At 39.1% G+C, this 17536-nt stretch overlaps 1 protein-coding gene across 7 annotated transcripts in view; it reads left to right on the forward strand.

Moving 5' to 3' along the window:
* Window positions 1-17536, forward strand: part of ANKS1B (ankyrin repeat and sterile alpha motif domain containing 1B) — a 467048-nt gene that overhangs the window by 406710 nt on the left and 42802 nt on the right. For 3 of the 7 annotated variants that reach the window (XM_074902675.1, XM_074902676.1, XM_074902677.1), the window contains exon 4: window positions 5992-6099. The exons of 3 other annotated variants lie outside the window; for them this stretch is intronic. In XM_074902675.1, the coding sequence (XP_074758776.1) occupies window positions 5992-6099 (108 nt within the window). Of the gene's footprint in view, window positions 1-5991; window positions 6100-11379; window positions 11560-17536 lie in introns of all 7 variants that reach the window. One more of the 7 variants, XM_074902674.1, reaches the window with a different exon arrangement.

Here is a 17536-nt window from a genome sequence, read left to right on the forward strand (position 1 = left end):
TCTGCTATGTAAGTAATCCTGCAAAATATTGTGGGATAACATATTGCTAGTGCAGTTGCTCTGTTGTAGTGCTATATGAATAACATTGAAGGCCTCAAGGAGGTTGGCCAGGAATTTTAATCCTTGTCTCTGTGACCACACATTTTCCAAATCTGATCTTAACCAGTGACTGGACCTGTCATTAGCTCAACACGTGGGTAGGAATGCAAGTCACCAGTGGAGGGAACAGTCTAAGAAGTCTGTCCTCTAGGACTCAATTTGGAAATGTATTCCTCCTTTCAAGCTGTCCAGTATTTTTTTCACTTACTGCTTGTGAAAACAGAAGGAATGTTTTCACTTTATGTACTGACCTGCTTAGTGCTTGCTATTTCTCACATAAATAATACTTTCAGCATTGTCTCTTAGAATAGGTAATCATTATTGTAATAATCTTTGTGTTTGTATGTATAATAGACTTTCAGGATTTCTGATTTATGGGGTTTTGAGCTTCATGTAATAAAAATGCACATATATAATATTTGTCATTACATCTGAGGCTTGCAAAATCATTAAACTGTGATTTTTATTTTTTTTTAAAAAGCCATGGGTTTAGCTTTTAATTAAAAATTGTTTTTAAAAAGTGTTTCAGCATGTAGCCTGAGACACATCCTCAGGAGGTAAAGTGGCCAGGTCTCAGCACTGGCCAAGTCTTGTTTCGTTGTATTTTCCTGATTTTTATTATTGAAAAATAAAATTTAAATTTTTCCATTTAAATATTAAGGGTTATTGATTACAATTACTTTTTATTATCTTTAGTGGAGGCAAAAATACTAGCACCTGATATTTTCAGTCAGCCAGTTCTTAAACTAATGAGAATTTGGAAAACAGTTTAATGACAAAAATGGCTTGTCTGTCAGAAGTCAGGACAAACATTCCAGCAGCCTCGGTAGTACCAAAGCGTGTCCTGAGAACTTCTGCAAAAAATAATAAATCCTCACCCGCCTGAATCTGACCTGGGATGGCAACGACTGAACAGCATTGTAACACCACTGCCTTGGCAGCACATAATGTGCATCAGTGCAGCTTGAAGGAGTGTAATAACCTGGCATTCAGAATGACCTTTACATGAAGAAGACTCTTGGCCTTTGGCTTCTTAGTATCATTAAAATTGAGATCTGCAACTGAATTGTATATTTGAGGGGCTGGGGGGGACAAAATAAAAATCAGTTCCTCGTGATAACGTGGAGAAATGGGACTTACTAGGCAGCCATCTGTCTTTGTGAAATGCTGTTACCAAGACAACTGACATCTGTTTCCAGTTGGGTAATTAATTCAAGGGTATAATGGTGCATATTTCATATCATTATGGTATGAAATCATAAGTCTCTTACAAGTCTCTTTATAGGCATAATAAACAATTGCTTCCACTGCAGTTGTGGAAACCAGAGAAGTCTTGGCATCTAGCAGAGTTGCAACGAGTCTCTGATCTGCAGGGTGCATTGGAGCTTCTTTGTTTCCACACGCCTGCGCTTTGCTGGCCAGTTAGGGGTCTACAGGAAAACCCCTGCACTGTTAAAAATGGCAAGGGTTTATGATAGTTTAGACTAGATTTGGCTGTATTTGGTATTGGTAAGCCACTGGGCATTCTGTATTGTAGCTGACTCGGCATATTTTGAAAGATAACTATGCCTAATTATCACACCATGTAATGTTAGTCAGGTTTTTCTTGTTTTAACTGTTAACCACTGACCTATGGATAGGATTTGTAAAATTCTGAATTAATTGTCCATGCTGGGAATTTATATAGCAAGTGTATTTAATTCTTTTTCAAATTTTCATTTAAACCAATCATGATGATCATCAAGTGAGCTGTACTGGTTGGCCTGGGCTCACTGCCTGGGTATTCTGGGCACTGCCCCACAGGGCAGCATTGTGGCAGGAAAGTAGTAGTAATCAATGTATTCTTCACCTACAGTTCCAGATATCCTGGAGTTTGGAATTCATTCTGATATGACCAGCAGTGAAATGATTAATGAAATTGAATTTAGCTAGGGAAGAGCACACCTTGTTGGCTTGCATTTACCATTTTTTCTTCTTAAATTCTGAAGTGTCTAATGCTGCTACCAGACAATCACTAGTGCTATTCTGATCACTCTAGTTTTTCCACTTTGTAGCTAGTTCCTAGTGTCTGATTGCTGCTACCTGTTTAGTCCAGACCACTTGCACAGCAGCCCTGCGGAGAAGGAGTTGGATTATTAGTGGATGGAAAACTGATTATGAGCCAGCAATGTGTGCTCGCAACCCATAAAGCCAACTGTATCCTGGGCTGCATCAAGAGAAGTGTGGCCAGCAGGTCGAGAGAGGTGATTCTCCCCCTCTGCTCTGCTCTTGTGAGGCCTCACCTGCAGTGCTGTGTTCAGCTCTGGGGCCCCCAACATAAGAAGGACATGGACCTGTTGGAGCAAATCCAGAGGAGGTCCATGAAGATGATGAGAGGGCTGGAGCACCTCTCCTTTGAGGAGAGGCTGAAAGAGTTGGGGTTGTTCAGCCCAGAGAAGAGGTGAGGATGGTGAGACACAACCTGGTGATGCCAGATTGGATGAAGCTTTGAGCAACCTGATCTAGGTGTCCCTGCCCACAGCAGGGGAGTTGGAACTAGATGATCTTTAAGGTCCCTTCCAACCCAAACCATTCTGATTCTATGATAGTTCTAATGTTACCCCATACAGTAACTCTTCAGATTATTCCAAAAGAAAGGGAATCGGTGTCTTGAATTTTAGTAATCTTTATAATACTCATTTAAAAAAAAATAATTATGAAAGTACAGTATTAGATCATATTATTCAATCAGAAGACAAGATCAGGAAAAAGAATGTTTCAAAAATAATGCTCAGTTTTAGATGGAGTAACTTGTTAATTCCAGCATCTGCACATATAGAGTCATTGGGGAGTTATTGGGCTACATGTGTTTGTTTTTTAAAACATCTGTCAACTAAGTCAGGAATCTAAATGCAAAGTGTTACATTGGTTACATCTGTGGATTTCTTAAATTTCCTAGTGAAATTTCATTTTGTATGATAATCGTTGGAGAATATGGAGGTAAAAATAGGATTAAATTTGTGTGCGTGTATAATTTCTTTGGACTTGCCCCATTCTCCTTTAACTGTATTACAGCATCAGATACAAGCAAATATATGTAATAGAGTCGCATTATTTTTGTCTCAGGTATCCTACTGTTGGTATGGAAAGACGCATGTCGTGTACATGCTGCTTTTTTTTTTTTTTCTTCCAGTAATGAAATAACAGGCTGTGGAGGGCCTTAAGCTACTCTGAACAATTTCATGACATGTTGTAGCTGATTCCTGCAGCCACACTGCAAAGCTCATTTCATTGTCATATATTAAGTAGGCTACAATCCATTTGACAAAATGCTTCACTGCGTAGCATTTTGGTGCATTGTATTGTCTGTCCATATAGTTCAGTGTTACTGTGTTCAGTGTTACCTGGTATATATAAAATATTCATGGGTAACTAACCTGTGGGCTGAATAAGTGCAAGACTTTTAACGGTTATCTGATACACAGCATTAAAATACTTCTAAGATACTTCTTTAGGCAACTTTACCATTACACATTGTTGACCTATATTTGTGGTGTTTGACATTTTTGATAAACATTGTCAAGTATAATCCATCATGGAACAAGTTTTCAGAGTTTCAGGGTGTTAAACTTTTATAACTCAAATATAGGAGTGTTTCAGAAAACAACATTTTATATTTGTAAGTTGAGTAACAGGTTTTCCAAGAAATACAGCCATCTTCAGTTAACAGAGTGTGTGGTCCACATGAGACTGGGCTACAGCTACCTACTGGCTGAGGACCATATGTTTCTGTAGGTTGCATCTTTAAATCCCTGCCACTTCAAATTTGGGATGACCGCCATTTCAGTTGAAAAACAATATGTGGAATAAGCTTAGTAGTACTTGTGGTCTGTATTGCTTTCAAATTTAGCACAGTTTTTGAAATAATATAATCATTTTGACCTGTCTGCTGATCTCTTATGTGTGAAGTCCCTCAAGACTTGTGTCCTTTTCTCTGCCATTGTTCAACAGCTCTGTGAAGTCAAAGAGAATTGCTTTGTGTGATTTCATAGCTAATAAGGCAGTCAGAGTGCTGAGGACCTCGAAGCAACCCAAGAACTGTAGCTTGACTTAAAAATCTCTGGGTATATGGTCTTGATGATGGGGAAGCATTATGAAAGAAGCAAGTTCACTGAAGTGTATTACCTGAATAATGCTTAAAGCAGCTGTGGTTCATTTATGTGTTTCATCTATTTAAATACAGAGATAAACTGTGCACCCTTCTGTTTAACATTCAATATCAACCGAATACATAACTAAGTCTCCTGCATGCCTCCAGCGTTTTTGTGTGTGCTGCACTCTCTCAGCTTTACTCATGCTTCTCCAGATCAAGACTAACAGGAGAGTACATTGCAGGCTTGTGGGACTGCAGCATGGGTCTGCTGTTGAACTGCACGGTCAGCTGCCTCTCAGAGGAAGGCCTTGATCTGTTTCATGTCATAGCCCCTCACTTTGTAGATGTGGGCAAACAAGATGTTCATGATGATCAACATTATCAAATAGCACAGAGACATCCAACAGAGGACATGTGGATGAATTCACGTGCCCATGGAGAGGCAGGAGTCCACCCACCAGAATAATGACAGCGTGTAATGACACACAATATCCTGAGATACTGGATCTAGGAGATGTCATAGGGGAGTTGCTGGGGTTTGGGTTTTATTTGTTTGTTCTCATGAATGGTAGCTCTTGATGGTACTGCTTAAACTGAGGTAGTTGTTCACTCAAGAGGTAGCATTTTCAGGGTTTTTTGGGGACTACTACTTTTTTAGGTTGAGTGAGAAATTCCTCTCAGCTGAAGGGTGTTGACACACGGTGGTCCTAAATATAGTGGGAAGTACTGTCTTCTGAGAGAGATGGAGGCAGCTCTGGTGTATGAAACCATATATACAGTCTGAAAGAGTTACGTGAGGACACTGCTGTTTGCAGAGCAGAGGCTTGCTTCTACAATTAGGGCTGCCTTACACTTTGAAGCCATTGTAGCCATTAAAGAATAGCATCAAAATACGATTTTTTTTCCACTAATGCTTAAGTTTCTGACTTGCTGCTTCTGATCTCTCTGTTTTTCTGAGAGCAGTGGTGGTTTTGTATGTGGCAAGAACATAGAGAGATACAAGTGGGGAGTAGTTGCAGTAAATTTGGAACACCTTTTTGACAGTGTTCTTGGAGTTTGGACAAGCGCAAGGTATTTGGTCCTCTCAACTGATGGTCATAATTGTGTGCAACAGAGATTTTTTTCCTTGTATCAGATAAAAGTAATAGACCTCCAGGACAAAGTTTGTTCATTCTTACGCACGGATGATTGTACATAATAATGCAAACTGTACATGTTGTTTGGAGATTACCCATGAAAGGCATGGTGAATAGACTTAAAAGTGATAACATTTATTCATTGTGCAGTTCCGTTTCTCCCCTCATGCCCTCTCTAGGCATTTTCTGGCTGTTCCTTACTGTCTTCCTCATCCATCCCGTGAATTCCCTTTAATACTCATCACTCACTGTTTGCCTGCACCTCTACATTTCCTTGTCCAGTGTTGTCCTCCCCTTTCTTGTTTTTGTTACAGATCTGCTGCCTTCTCTTCCTGTTTCATTTTCCTTTCCTCCTTACTCATTTTCAAGCCTTTTTTTTTTTTCGTTTCAGTTTTCCACATCTATACCTGATTCAGTTTCTTCCTTCATTTTATAGGGGTTTTCCTCTGTTTGATCTCATCTCTCATTTTCTCTGCTGATTGTCTCACGCTGCTCTCTGCTTAGCCTGTGTAGTGGACTAACTTGTTAAAAGATTTAAAGATAAAATGGCTTCACTCCGAATGGATCTTCATTTAATGATTGCAATGTGTTCTTTTTAATGAGATATTTTTGTTATTATTTCAGGTCTTAAAAATTAGCTTGATTGGCCACCGGAAGCGTGTTCTGGCATCTTTGGGAGATAGGCTTCACGAAGACCCTCCTCAGAAACCACCTCGGTCAATAACCCTCAGGGTAAGTCCCTATCAGTATTTGCATTTCTCAAGAAGTCAGCAAGCGTTTCATAACATCCACATGAAAACAACAGCTGCTTCAAGTGGGGTTCAACCTACCTCACTTCAGAAATTTACACTGTAGACAGGCTGACCTGCTCAGTTGCACCTCCCCGTATAGCCAGCAGAAATAATTTGACATTTTTACAGGGTGATTCATCTGACCTGTTTCAGATGTCTACCTTAGGATGACATAAGTAGTATCTTAGAATTAACAGCTTATCTTCTTTACTCAAAAAACAAACTCAGGACCAGGTGTGTACAAGCTGCACATCTACATTTGCCCACAGGAATGCCAGCCCAGCTGATCGATACTGCAGAAGAAGAGTTACCATTTTCCTTTCATGTTTTCAAATGCTTGCACTTCTTTTTCAGACATGCACTTTATGCTTTCTTTAAAGAGATCCTCTTGAAATTGTTGAGGTACAAATGCCATTAAGATGTTTTTATGTATCAAAAGTTTAGTAGTGTTTTTAATTTTCATTTGCATTCCCTCTTTCAAAAACCTTGTTGCAATGTCCCTGGGGTTTTTCCACACTTGACTAGATTTAATCTTCTCTCATTACACCACCTTCACTCAATTTCTCTGATCCAATGCCTTTGCTTACTTGCTGTCTGTTGCCCTTATCAAGTTGTGGTCTGATGACCCATTCCTACTGTGTTCTCTCCAAGGGAGTTCATATCAACACTTTTTATTTTGATATTTTAGGTCACACCTTTTGCATTTGATTGGATCTCATTATTTTCATGGGGCTGCATTTCTGACTGGAATCTCATTTGGGACTAAATTTCCAAATGTCAGAGAGTGTCTGTGCTCCCAAGTTATATTTCCTAGTGTAAAGAGAAATAGAGAAAGACAGAATGAGGGCTTATTTTTACATACACTTACAATTTCTGTGACCAGCCTGTTTTCACTCTGCTTATTTTCAGATGCCACATATAGACATTTAAGATTGCCCCCCAATTCATCCTATTCCTAGTGTCATGCTGAAAAAGGTCTCGCAAGTCTGTAACATCCTGCTCTAAGGCACATTGCACAAATGTGTGGATATTTTTCTTGTATTTCATTTTTTATTTATTATGTGAGTGATTCCTGATGCATGGCAGGTGTTAAAACACTCCCAGGAAACAGGAATCATTTTAAAGTCTCACATTTTTGCTCAGTACTTTTAGTGCTCTGGACTGGGGAATTAGTTCCTCTTCAGCAGGTGGGAAAGTTTCCACAGCCCATGTTATTGATTAGGACTGTATATTCTTAGTTAATAGTGAAGAGAAAACTGAATGTCCTCCATCTGTAGTCAAAATGATAAAAAGTAGTCTGCCGCTCAACAGCTAGAGCTGCCGATGTGGGCAAGTGCTATATGTCATTCATCACCTCGTGGTATTGGAGTCTTCACAGAGAATCCTAAAGAGGGGGACGTGAGTTTGGATTAAGGTTTTCTTTCCCATCAACTGCTACTATGCCATTTCACACAAAACAATGACATAGTATTTAGTCAGTAGTTTGCAATAATTTTTAGCTTGAAAATTGTTTTCAATAAACTGCTCTACTACAAGATCGATTTTTATAGAATCGTAGAATGGTTTGGGTTGGAAGGGACCTTAGAGATCATCTAGTTGCTCCAAACACCCTGCCATAGGCAGGGACACCTTCCACTAATCCAGGGTGCTGTAGATCAGTAGAAAAGATAGTTGTTGTTTGAAGAGTCTACTTTTAAAGTCCCAAGGTCAACCCAAGCATGGATAACATTTCATCTTTTTCAACTCTTTTCACATTAGCTTTTAAAATATGTCAAAGGAAGAAATGGTTAAATATTGAGGAAAAGCAACAAACATTAAAAAATATCCACAAAATATGTTATTCCCACAATAACTGTGTACTAAAGAAAGGTTATTTTGATTTCAAACTCATGAAGTTAGAAAATCCTGGATCTCAGGTTACCTATGCAGTTTTGCTTTCCTTCCTTGAGTGTATTATAATCTTTAATTACAGGACCAGTTTCCCTGTTACTCATGGAACCCAGCCTCATCCTGTCAGCACTGGAGGCTGGAATTTAAACTGAAAGAGCAACAATTTGTTTTTCTGGAGAAGCAGCATTATATTAGTAGAGATAGTTTAACACAAGAATTAATTCACTAGAGGGAATTCTTGGTTTCAGGAACTGGTTAGACAAACATCTGTGGGGCATAAGGTGCACGTAAGGCAGCCTGGGGAAGGATCTCTTAATCTCCCTTCCAGTCCTGACCTGCGTGGTTCCAGCTTTATGTGACCTGCAGGACTGACAGGTGGGGATGAAGCAGATTTTGATAGTGAAATATATGATCAGGCATCCCTGCAGGGCATGTATCCATGCATTCACAACAGGGTGGAAACATGATTTGAAGCAGCGTGGTACTGAGGACACGATAGCACCTGAGTGGGCATCCATGCCTGGTCTGCAGATTTGGTAAGGAGATGAGAAAGTGAATATGTAGTAAGGAAGAGTAACGAAGGGAGAATGGGAGAAAGACTCATGTTTAAAGGAATAGCTGTAGCTACGAAAATACAGACTTACACCTGCTGTTGCCACAAAGCCCTTGGATAACGCTTGGCAAGTTATTTAGGTAATTACCTCATAAACAGTCACTAATTGTATGTTACCGACATTCTGTATTATTTGACTGGAGTCTGGAGTCTGATTTATACAAGTGCTGAGCACACAGTGCTGCAAATTAGATCAATAGAAGTGGAGTTTTGAATACCAGCACTCTGAAAATTAGGCAATAGATACTGTAATTGGGCATCCATAGTGACTGATATTTTTTAACCTTTGTCTCTGTGTCTCAGGTCCCCCACACTAAAGTGGTGATTATAAAATGCCAGAAGTTACAGGGTATTGTGAAAATAAATTGATTGACATTTGTAAAGCACTTACGAACATCATGAAAATGATGCTATTAGTCATCCTATCTTCAGAGCAGGATTTGAATATAGTTTAGGGAAGGGGTTTGGGGCCACGAAATGAGGTGAGAATAAAATACTGACTACACGATAACTAATGATAACACAGTGCTGAGTATATGACAACATGCTGCACAGTTGAGGATCCATCTGTGCTGTGAAGGACGACTTTGGGAAAATAGCATAAAATCATACAATTACATACTGTTCCATAATGCAGAGGCACCGTAATTCTTTTATTTCTCGACTTTGTAATTCTTGTCTATATTGCCTTGCCCACCATCTTCCAGTGTAGATCTCTGGGTGAATTTCCTCTTTATATACAGTTTGATGAAATATGAAAAGCTCTATGAGAGCTGGAATCTGTATTTCCATTGCACGGTCATCTGTCACTTTGATGCACTGATGGCCGTATCAGTCTACTAACAGTGGGTGAATCATGATCTGGATCAGAGAGTGGTTAATGTACACAGCTGGAGGGGCAGGTAGCAGTCATTAAAAGATTTCTCATTTGCTGCCTGTGTACTCAGGTTATTTTCAGGGCAGAGGTGTCTGCACCATCTAGTCAGAACTGGGCCCGTGGAAGAACCAGGGGTAGGCTTTAGACATTATGCCTCACCAAACCTTCTGAGTGTGTGCAGATTACAGCTTTTCAGAAGCTTTTAACTGGGCCAAATGTAGGTGGATTTTCATGAAGGAGGGAAAAAGACTATTCCTAAGAGGAAAAAACTCCTTTCTTTGCCCTGGGAAATGTGAAGTACTTGTCTCTGATCATAGGAAAGCTAGAGAATGAAAAAACAAAAAAAATCCCTATTAATTAGAAGTTGCCAGACTTCTGTGATTTTAGTGATATCTGTGATTTTAGTCAACCGACATGGAAAATACTAATCCATTATTGTGATTGCAAGAAATAATGTCACGTAGACTCCCACATTTCAGATATTAATATCAGATGTTACTATCACTTGAATGCATACAGAGAATTGCAACTTTCCATTTGGAAGAGATTGAAGTGCTCTGATTTCTTAGACCAGATCTTGTTTATTAACAGCATGGAGTAAAGTACTTCTATGCTTTTCAGAATTAGGTTTACTTCAATGTAATCATGCATGAAATAGCCACTTTTTTTCTTCCTTTAAATAAAAAGGAAGGTTTTTTACCCTCCACGCACACTGGAGCAGGTCTTTGCTTCCTCTTGTTGTGTAATGTCTTCAGGTCCCTTCTTGTTGTTCAGTATTGAAATACAGTGTTACAGGAGTAGGTAATTTAGACAAGGTCTGTACTGTGCAAACATGCTCCTGGGTATGTTTTGCCTCCAAAGAACTTACCTTTGCAGAAATCTCCAGTGCCAGAGAAATTGAGCTCAGTAGCCTACATCATGAGAGGAAAGTGTTTCCCTGTGCATTTGTGCATACTGTAGCTCTGGTCCTGCTGATTGCATTTTCCAGGATAGTGTTGAATGGTGGAGCTGGGCACCAGTGTTTGTAACTGGTGTTCGAACAAGTGATGTGTATGAGAATAAGTGTTTCCAAACATACATGTGGTGGCTGTCTGAGAGCGGTGTGGTGGCAGATCCCGGTAAAACAGAATATCAGGAGGACATGTTTAGCTGTTCATTTAGATAGAGTTCATGTATCAATTTGTTGTGGTATTTGCACACTGACTGGTACAAGGTCACGGTTCAACACAGCTTACATGAAAAGCCTGGTAAAATATTTGTACTCTGATGCTTTCATGCATTCTAGGAATTGTTATTTAGCTTCTTTCTGATATCCAGTACTTCAAGTTAAACGGATGTTCTGCAAGACATATAAAAACTGCAGACAAAGTGTCTATATTGTGTAAATGTTCATGCATTTCTTTTTTCCAGCAAAAGATGTTGCTAGAGTTCAAATCACTTTCAAATCACTTTCACTGCTCAGAGTGACTGCTCAGAAGTGGTGAGAATGTATTTCATCTTACAAATAGCTAGTCCTAAATCATGGCTTTATTTCGTCCTCATCAAGAAGTAACTCACTGTTTCATCTCCCTAGCAGTCCTAAAAGGGAGTATATATTACACAAGGAGGTTTTGGAGAGGGAATTTGCCACTAGCTCATGTAAATAGTGAATTATTTTTTCTTCCACATGGGCTCTGCACCTTAGGTAGGAAATCTCAGAAGTTTGTTCACAGTAACCTCTACTTCAGGAATTGTTCCTTATTTTTTTTAGTCTGAATAATACAAATGCACTTTTAAATGTGTAGTTTGAAGTCAGCAATATGCTGTTCTACTTATGCTGCATTTTTCTCCTCTCTGTCCAGGAACCCAGTGGTAACCACACTCCTCCTCAGTTGTCTCCATCACTTAGCCAAAGCACTTTCACTACTGGTGGCTCCCTGGACGTTCCCCACATTATCATGCAGGGCGATGCAAGGAGAAGAAGAAATGAAAACTATTTTGATGATATTCCCCGGTCGAAGCTGGAGAGGCAGATGGCACAGGTAGGGTTAAAACAATGGCATTAAAAGGCTGCTCCTTGCTGCAATTGGTTATAGAACTAATCCTAATTATAGCTGTGGGTCATATTTGAAGGCTGAATTGTAAACTACAAATAATGACAATTTTTTCAAGATGTCTGTTCCAGTTCTCCATGTTTCAAGTAGTGTAAGTTGATGTGCAGTTTCTCCTGAGAGATAGAGTTTTGGGGTTGTTTTGGTGCCTGGAGACTGAGATGCAGGTGCTCCCTGTGCACCAGAGCATGCAGACTCCCACCAGCACTGACTCTGCCTCTTGTTTCTGTAAGAAGGTGCAGATTCCTCAATTTCTGAGCAACCTATATAAAAATAAGCTGACATCTGTTCACTGCCAGAAGCTCAGAGGGCTTGGGGAGTGGTGATTGCTGCATTTATTAATGGAGAGGGTCAGCATTCTGCTAAACTTTGTGATCTGGGGATATATCTTGAGTGTTTAAAAAAAGATTTAACAGTGCAAGAAATCATTTGAGCATCACAACAGCACTAGACTCAACTGGATGCTAAATCAAACTGTTCATGAAAGAAAGCCTAAAGGAGCCTCTATCTCTAAATTTTTTCACCTGACCACAGTAAGGGTAGCAATTATTTTAAATCAAGCATATGTTGACCAGAGTGATGTCTTGTACTATTCTAAACAGCAGTAAAGTTAAGCTTGGACAGCCTGTTGGTGAAAATGCTTTAAGATGAACTTGGCTGTTTTTTGGTGGTGCACATGCTGAAAGACAGCCATGTCTTAAGCCATGTGGTGCTTTGCAGCGTATGTTGGAAATAGTGCTTTGATTTGCTGTCAGAAGCAGATGGACAGCCAGTGCAGTTCCTGGAGCGATTCACTCCACAAAGGAGCAGGTTGCTGCATGCTGCCCTGTGTGAGGCTTCCCAGTGGTTCTCTGCCTGCCACAGCCCAAAATAGATCCTCACCATAAAATTCAGTCTCAAAATGGAAACAGCTATGCAAATAACTATGTTATGGTTAGCATAATGAACAAAAGGCTGTGGTCTCAGCTAATTGCATGAACAAGAAGTAATTAAATAAACAAGCAAAACAAGGTGCTGTTGTTACCTGGGAACACAGAAACAAATTGAATTCCATTTGTTCAGAGGACATTTCTAGGGAAGTGAAATTGCATTTGGCTGGGTGGGACTGTTTCCTTGCCTTTTTTTAATCTCCTAATTTTCTGCTGTATAATCTTGTACAGAATTAGGGGAAAAGTTGCCTAGTGAATGAGCTTGTTTTCAAACCAAAATCTGCTGGGCTTTTGTGGCAAGAACAAGGCTGAGCTGAAGTCCAGCAAGGAAAAGCCCAGTTATTAATATGAAAATATTTCTTTGAAGATCATGAAATTTAGGTGTTTGAGCATGAACTACACACTGGTTTACAGCTGAGTAGACAGGTTCATCTACTTAGTTCATTTTATCACTCAGTTCACAAATCCCTATTCTCATTTCCTCTTGTAGTCACTAACATCGAAGAAAAAAAAACCCAAACAAACCAAAAACCAAGAACAAAACAACAACAAAAAAAACACACTAGAAATTCTTCCTGTCTCTTTTCACTCTTTTTCTTTTTCTATTTGAAGTTCTGATATTCCCAAGAGGTATGACACTCTCTCATATATGGCACCTGGAGATTTTGTTTGGGATGTTAAAAACTGCGTTTCCAGGAGGACTGTGGTATGTTGCATATCCAAAGAGAAAACTGAGCAATTAATACTTGCACAACTCCAAACCACTAAAATCGATGAAGTGCTGGGATTTTTTTATTTGTGGGAGTGTGTGCCCACTGAATGAATGACTTCAGCGCCTTCTGTCTGACTTTCACCGCAGAATATAGCAGTCATCCTTTGGGACTCCAAAGGGGAAAATGGATTCAGGTGAAATACATAAAAGAGAATTTTGTGTTAGTCCCTGAACTCCAATCTGTTTGGAGTCTTTCTCATCTCTGTCCCCAAATTCTGCACTCCTGATGTATGTAAAGTTCCCTTTGACATTAATGGAAAAGTCAATGACTCCCTCTGGTGATCATTCTCACTAAATTGGACTCACCCCGCTAAGAGGCTAATCAGGGAATTCTTCAACCATTGTAGCCCAAAAATAGATTTATTTTTTTTTTTTAAATATGTGCTTTGCTAAAATGAACCATACTTCCTTCAATCTTTTCCCCCAAAGCCCCTTTGAAATTAAAGGTAAAGTAATTGTTTCTGAAAAATAAATGAGATCTAGCTAATTCTTAACATGAGCCTCCTGCTCCATTTGTTTGGGGGTTTTTTTGTTTTTTTTTTACTTAGTAACTTCCTCCTTGCAGTTTGCAGGTTCTTTTGGCTTATGTCAGATTAACAACTTCCGAACTGATACCAGTTCAGCTTTCCAGCTAGAATACTTCTCACAAACAATGATCTGGAGGGTTTATTGGAATTGCTTTGAGGATATTCTTTGTATTAACCCTTTCTTTGCTAGGCTGTTTGCATGCTGCTGTATGAATCTGCATGTTTACTGTATGCTATAGTAGACAGATGTGCATAAAGACTTCTTTGATGGTGTGATTTTTTTGAAAGGGTTTTAGGTGTGTTCTTGATGATGAGATTCATGAGTATTTTTATGGCCTTGAAGAGAGAAGCCAACACAGTATTGAGAGGTTATTCATGGTATTGCTTTCATGAACTTGATTTCATTTCAGAAATGTTAGGATAAGACTATTTTTAGCCTCAATTTAAAATCTAAAATCTGAAGACATTTTGAGAAAATGGTGGGATCTGATGTTTTCATCTTTACTATGGCTGTGTTTGCACTAAACCTTTACATGGGGGTCATCAAACGTGTTGATCTTTGCGTCAGATATCAACTAGTGATTGTTAAAACAATGAGCACATCTGTTTAAATCTGGTTTCCTTTCATCTGCTATATGGGTTTAAACAGTTCTCTAAAGCATAATGAAAACTGCTTGTAAGTAATACGCTTTGTTTCCTGGAGGAAGCACTGGTTTAAATTCGCTTAATGTGGGTGGTTTTATCTCAAGGCCAGCATGTACCTTCATTCACAGTTCCCTAACAGACTGTTTGCGACCTAAGAGGAGAAAAAGCTAATATAAACAATGAGTCTTAACCAATTTAGATTCCCCTCTGGAATAGGTTTGGCCATTCAAGTCTCCAGTTGGTCATCCAACTTTGAAAATCTTTTGACGTCTGATTGGATAAATCACAACTGTTGAAAAGGTAATACAGAAGGCTGTGAGATGGTTTGTTTTCAAAAAAAAAAAGGGGGGAAAAAAATCCAGAAAGGATTGAGTAATCTGAGTCATCTCTGACTGTCGTTGTTGAATTCTGAGCCTGCAAACTGTAGATTAATATGATCAAATTAACATAGCTTAAAATAGCTGAGGTTGCTCTTAAGATTGCCTAAACCTTTAAAATAGAACGGAAATTACACAGGCAAAGCTTGGATTTTGGAACCAAAATCGATAGGAGGAGTCCCATTGAAGGAATTGGGCTCTTCATTCACGCCTGAAATTATGGCAGGGAGGGAAATATATGTCTGCAGGGAAGAGCTTTGGAGGGTAGAAGGAAGCATAGCAAAGTTCATTAAAATACACCAATTAAGATTTCAGGTCTTCAGGATTTGTAATTCTCCAGACAGCAGAGAAGTTTTGGGTACTAGCTGCAAGCATATCCCAGACTGCCAGCCCCAAAGTTGTTGCTTTTTACTGCTCCAGCCAATGACATATAGGTGCTTTTAGCCACTGTGGTCCATAAGACCTCTCACTGTGGTGTTCGGAACACTGCACCCTGCCCCAAGCTGGGAGTGAGGGCTGAAAGCATCCTCCTCACGGCAGACGGGCAGGGAGGTGCAGGGAGTGCTGCTGCCCACGCCAATCCTTGTCGAACCAGAGCTGGGTCAGGCATCACCCTGATGCTGACGCACGCTTTCCCCACAGGGCTGAACTTGTGGTGCACCCCGGGATGGGAGAGGTCTGTCATTTCAGGAGGTGGTGGGCGGGTGCCTCTTTAGAGTTCTGGGGAAAGCTCCAGGCTGTGTCTGCCTCTGGGAGAAAAAACTGGTAATGAGTCAGAGTAAGCTTTCTGGTAGGATAAACCTAGTCGTGGCCCATATGGGGGGCACCCCAGTGGGCTGTGATGGAAGAAAGAGAATCCTTTAAGATCTCAGAGAGTTGGAAAAATTATTCACAAAGGCTGGCAGCAGAAGTTCTTTCCCAGTGATGCTGAACCCAGACTTTTGAAAGCCTTTCTGGGTTCTTTGCTCCCATGGTCTGAGGACTCTCACTAATTTTTTTTTGTTTGTTTTCTAAAACACAAGGTAATCTAAATGTAAGGTCATTGTAATGACTGGGTAGTAAGTTTGAAGTAAAGCTACCCCAATTGTTTGGATTCTGCCTTGTAACATAATTTTGTGAGATATAATAATTCATTGCAGGATTAGGATTGATATACAGGAAACAGTCATTTAAATGGAGTTAGTACCAGAGATGTTTTGTGTACAATGGAGGAAATGTGTATTAAAAAGAGACAGAATCTGTGAAGGCAGATTTATGGGAAAATTGTGTAATAATCTAGCAGCTTTATGAAATAATAACCTCCAACTCCAAAACATATTCCAAATACTTCACAGATGCTAATGCATTCATATTTCCAATGCACTCTGGGGCTGTGTGGTTTAAAATCATGTTTTCTATTTCATAGCTAAGAAAATTGAGGTACAGGGATATTGAAAGTTAGCAAAGATGACTCTGAAAGTTTGAAGAAGCCAAAAATAAAACACCTTGTAACACCCACCTTTAGTTTTTTTACTTTTAAACACAGTATGACATTTTTTTATTTCTTGTTTCTTGTTTGTTTTTCTGTCTCCTCCTCTGCTTTGGAAGGATTAAAAGATTATGATGAATGAAGGAAAATATGCCCAGGGGAATATTGGTGTGTAAAACGAGATTATCTAAGCAATGAAGAATGGGTTTTATCAATGGTTGAAATTACTGGTGAAATAACAGAATTCTTTACTGGTAGATTTAAGAAGCAATAAAGAGAAAAATACAATTGTCTAGACTTCCATTCTGTTGTTATTTCTAAGGTTTCTTACTTTTTTATAAGCATAAAATAGTGTATGTTGTGGGGATGAACAGACAGACATTTTAAAGGCAAGTTTGTAAAATCCAAACAAAATGCTCTAAGGTTCATATTTTCACATGCATTTTACTTTCAATGTGTAAGGATGACTGAACTATGAAGATCTTCAATTTAACATCAGAAGAAAAATGCTTAACTGAATCCATTTTTGGGTGGTATAGATGTTACTGACAGTTGTTTTTTTAATTCAGATAGATCTTAATGCCATAGAGGGCTGTATCTTGAACTGTAACTTTCAGCAAACTTTCATGTGTAAATCTCTTGATTGTTGTGTATTTAATGGACAAGTAAACTGATAAAGACATTATGAAAATTCTAAGTAATTTCTGCCTGAAGAGAAAAATACAATTTTTTTCAGGAATGTTACAGAAGCTAGCATCTTAGAAATAAAGTCGTGGGATGTGGATCATACCTACATGCTACTTCAGCATATGGAATTAAGGAAGCCACTTCTGTATTTGGTATAAATGATCCAAACTAAAGCCATAAATACTACACCAAGAAGGGGACAGATGTTCTTTCAAGATCAGGACAGATGTTCTTCATTAATTTATTGTTTTTCACACTTAGCCTTGTGAGCTAGAAGTTCTACATTGGAAAGGTTGTATGAAAAATGGAGGAAGATTGGATAAAAAATAGAGTAGATGAGGTAGTTTCTACTGTCAAATAAACAGTTCTTATTGAAAACCTGAATATTTCAGAGTCAAAGCTGAATTTTAATATTTAACATCTACATTCTTAAACTGCTGGAAAGAAGTTGTGCTTAGAGTTTGTGTTCTTCTGAAAGACCCCACTTTTTTGTTGTTGGGGGT

Source organism: Athene noctua, chromosome 3, assembly GCF_965140245.1.
Source record: "Athene noctua chromosome 3, bAthNoc1.hap1.1, whole genome shotgun sequence".
In the NCBI taxonomy this organism is placed as follows: domain Eukaryota; kingdom Metazoa; phylum Chordata; class Aves; order Strigiformes; family Strigidae; genus Athene; species Athene noctua.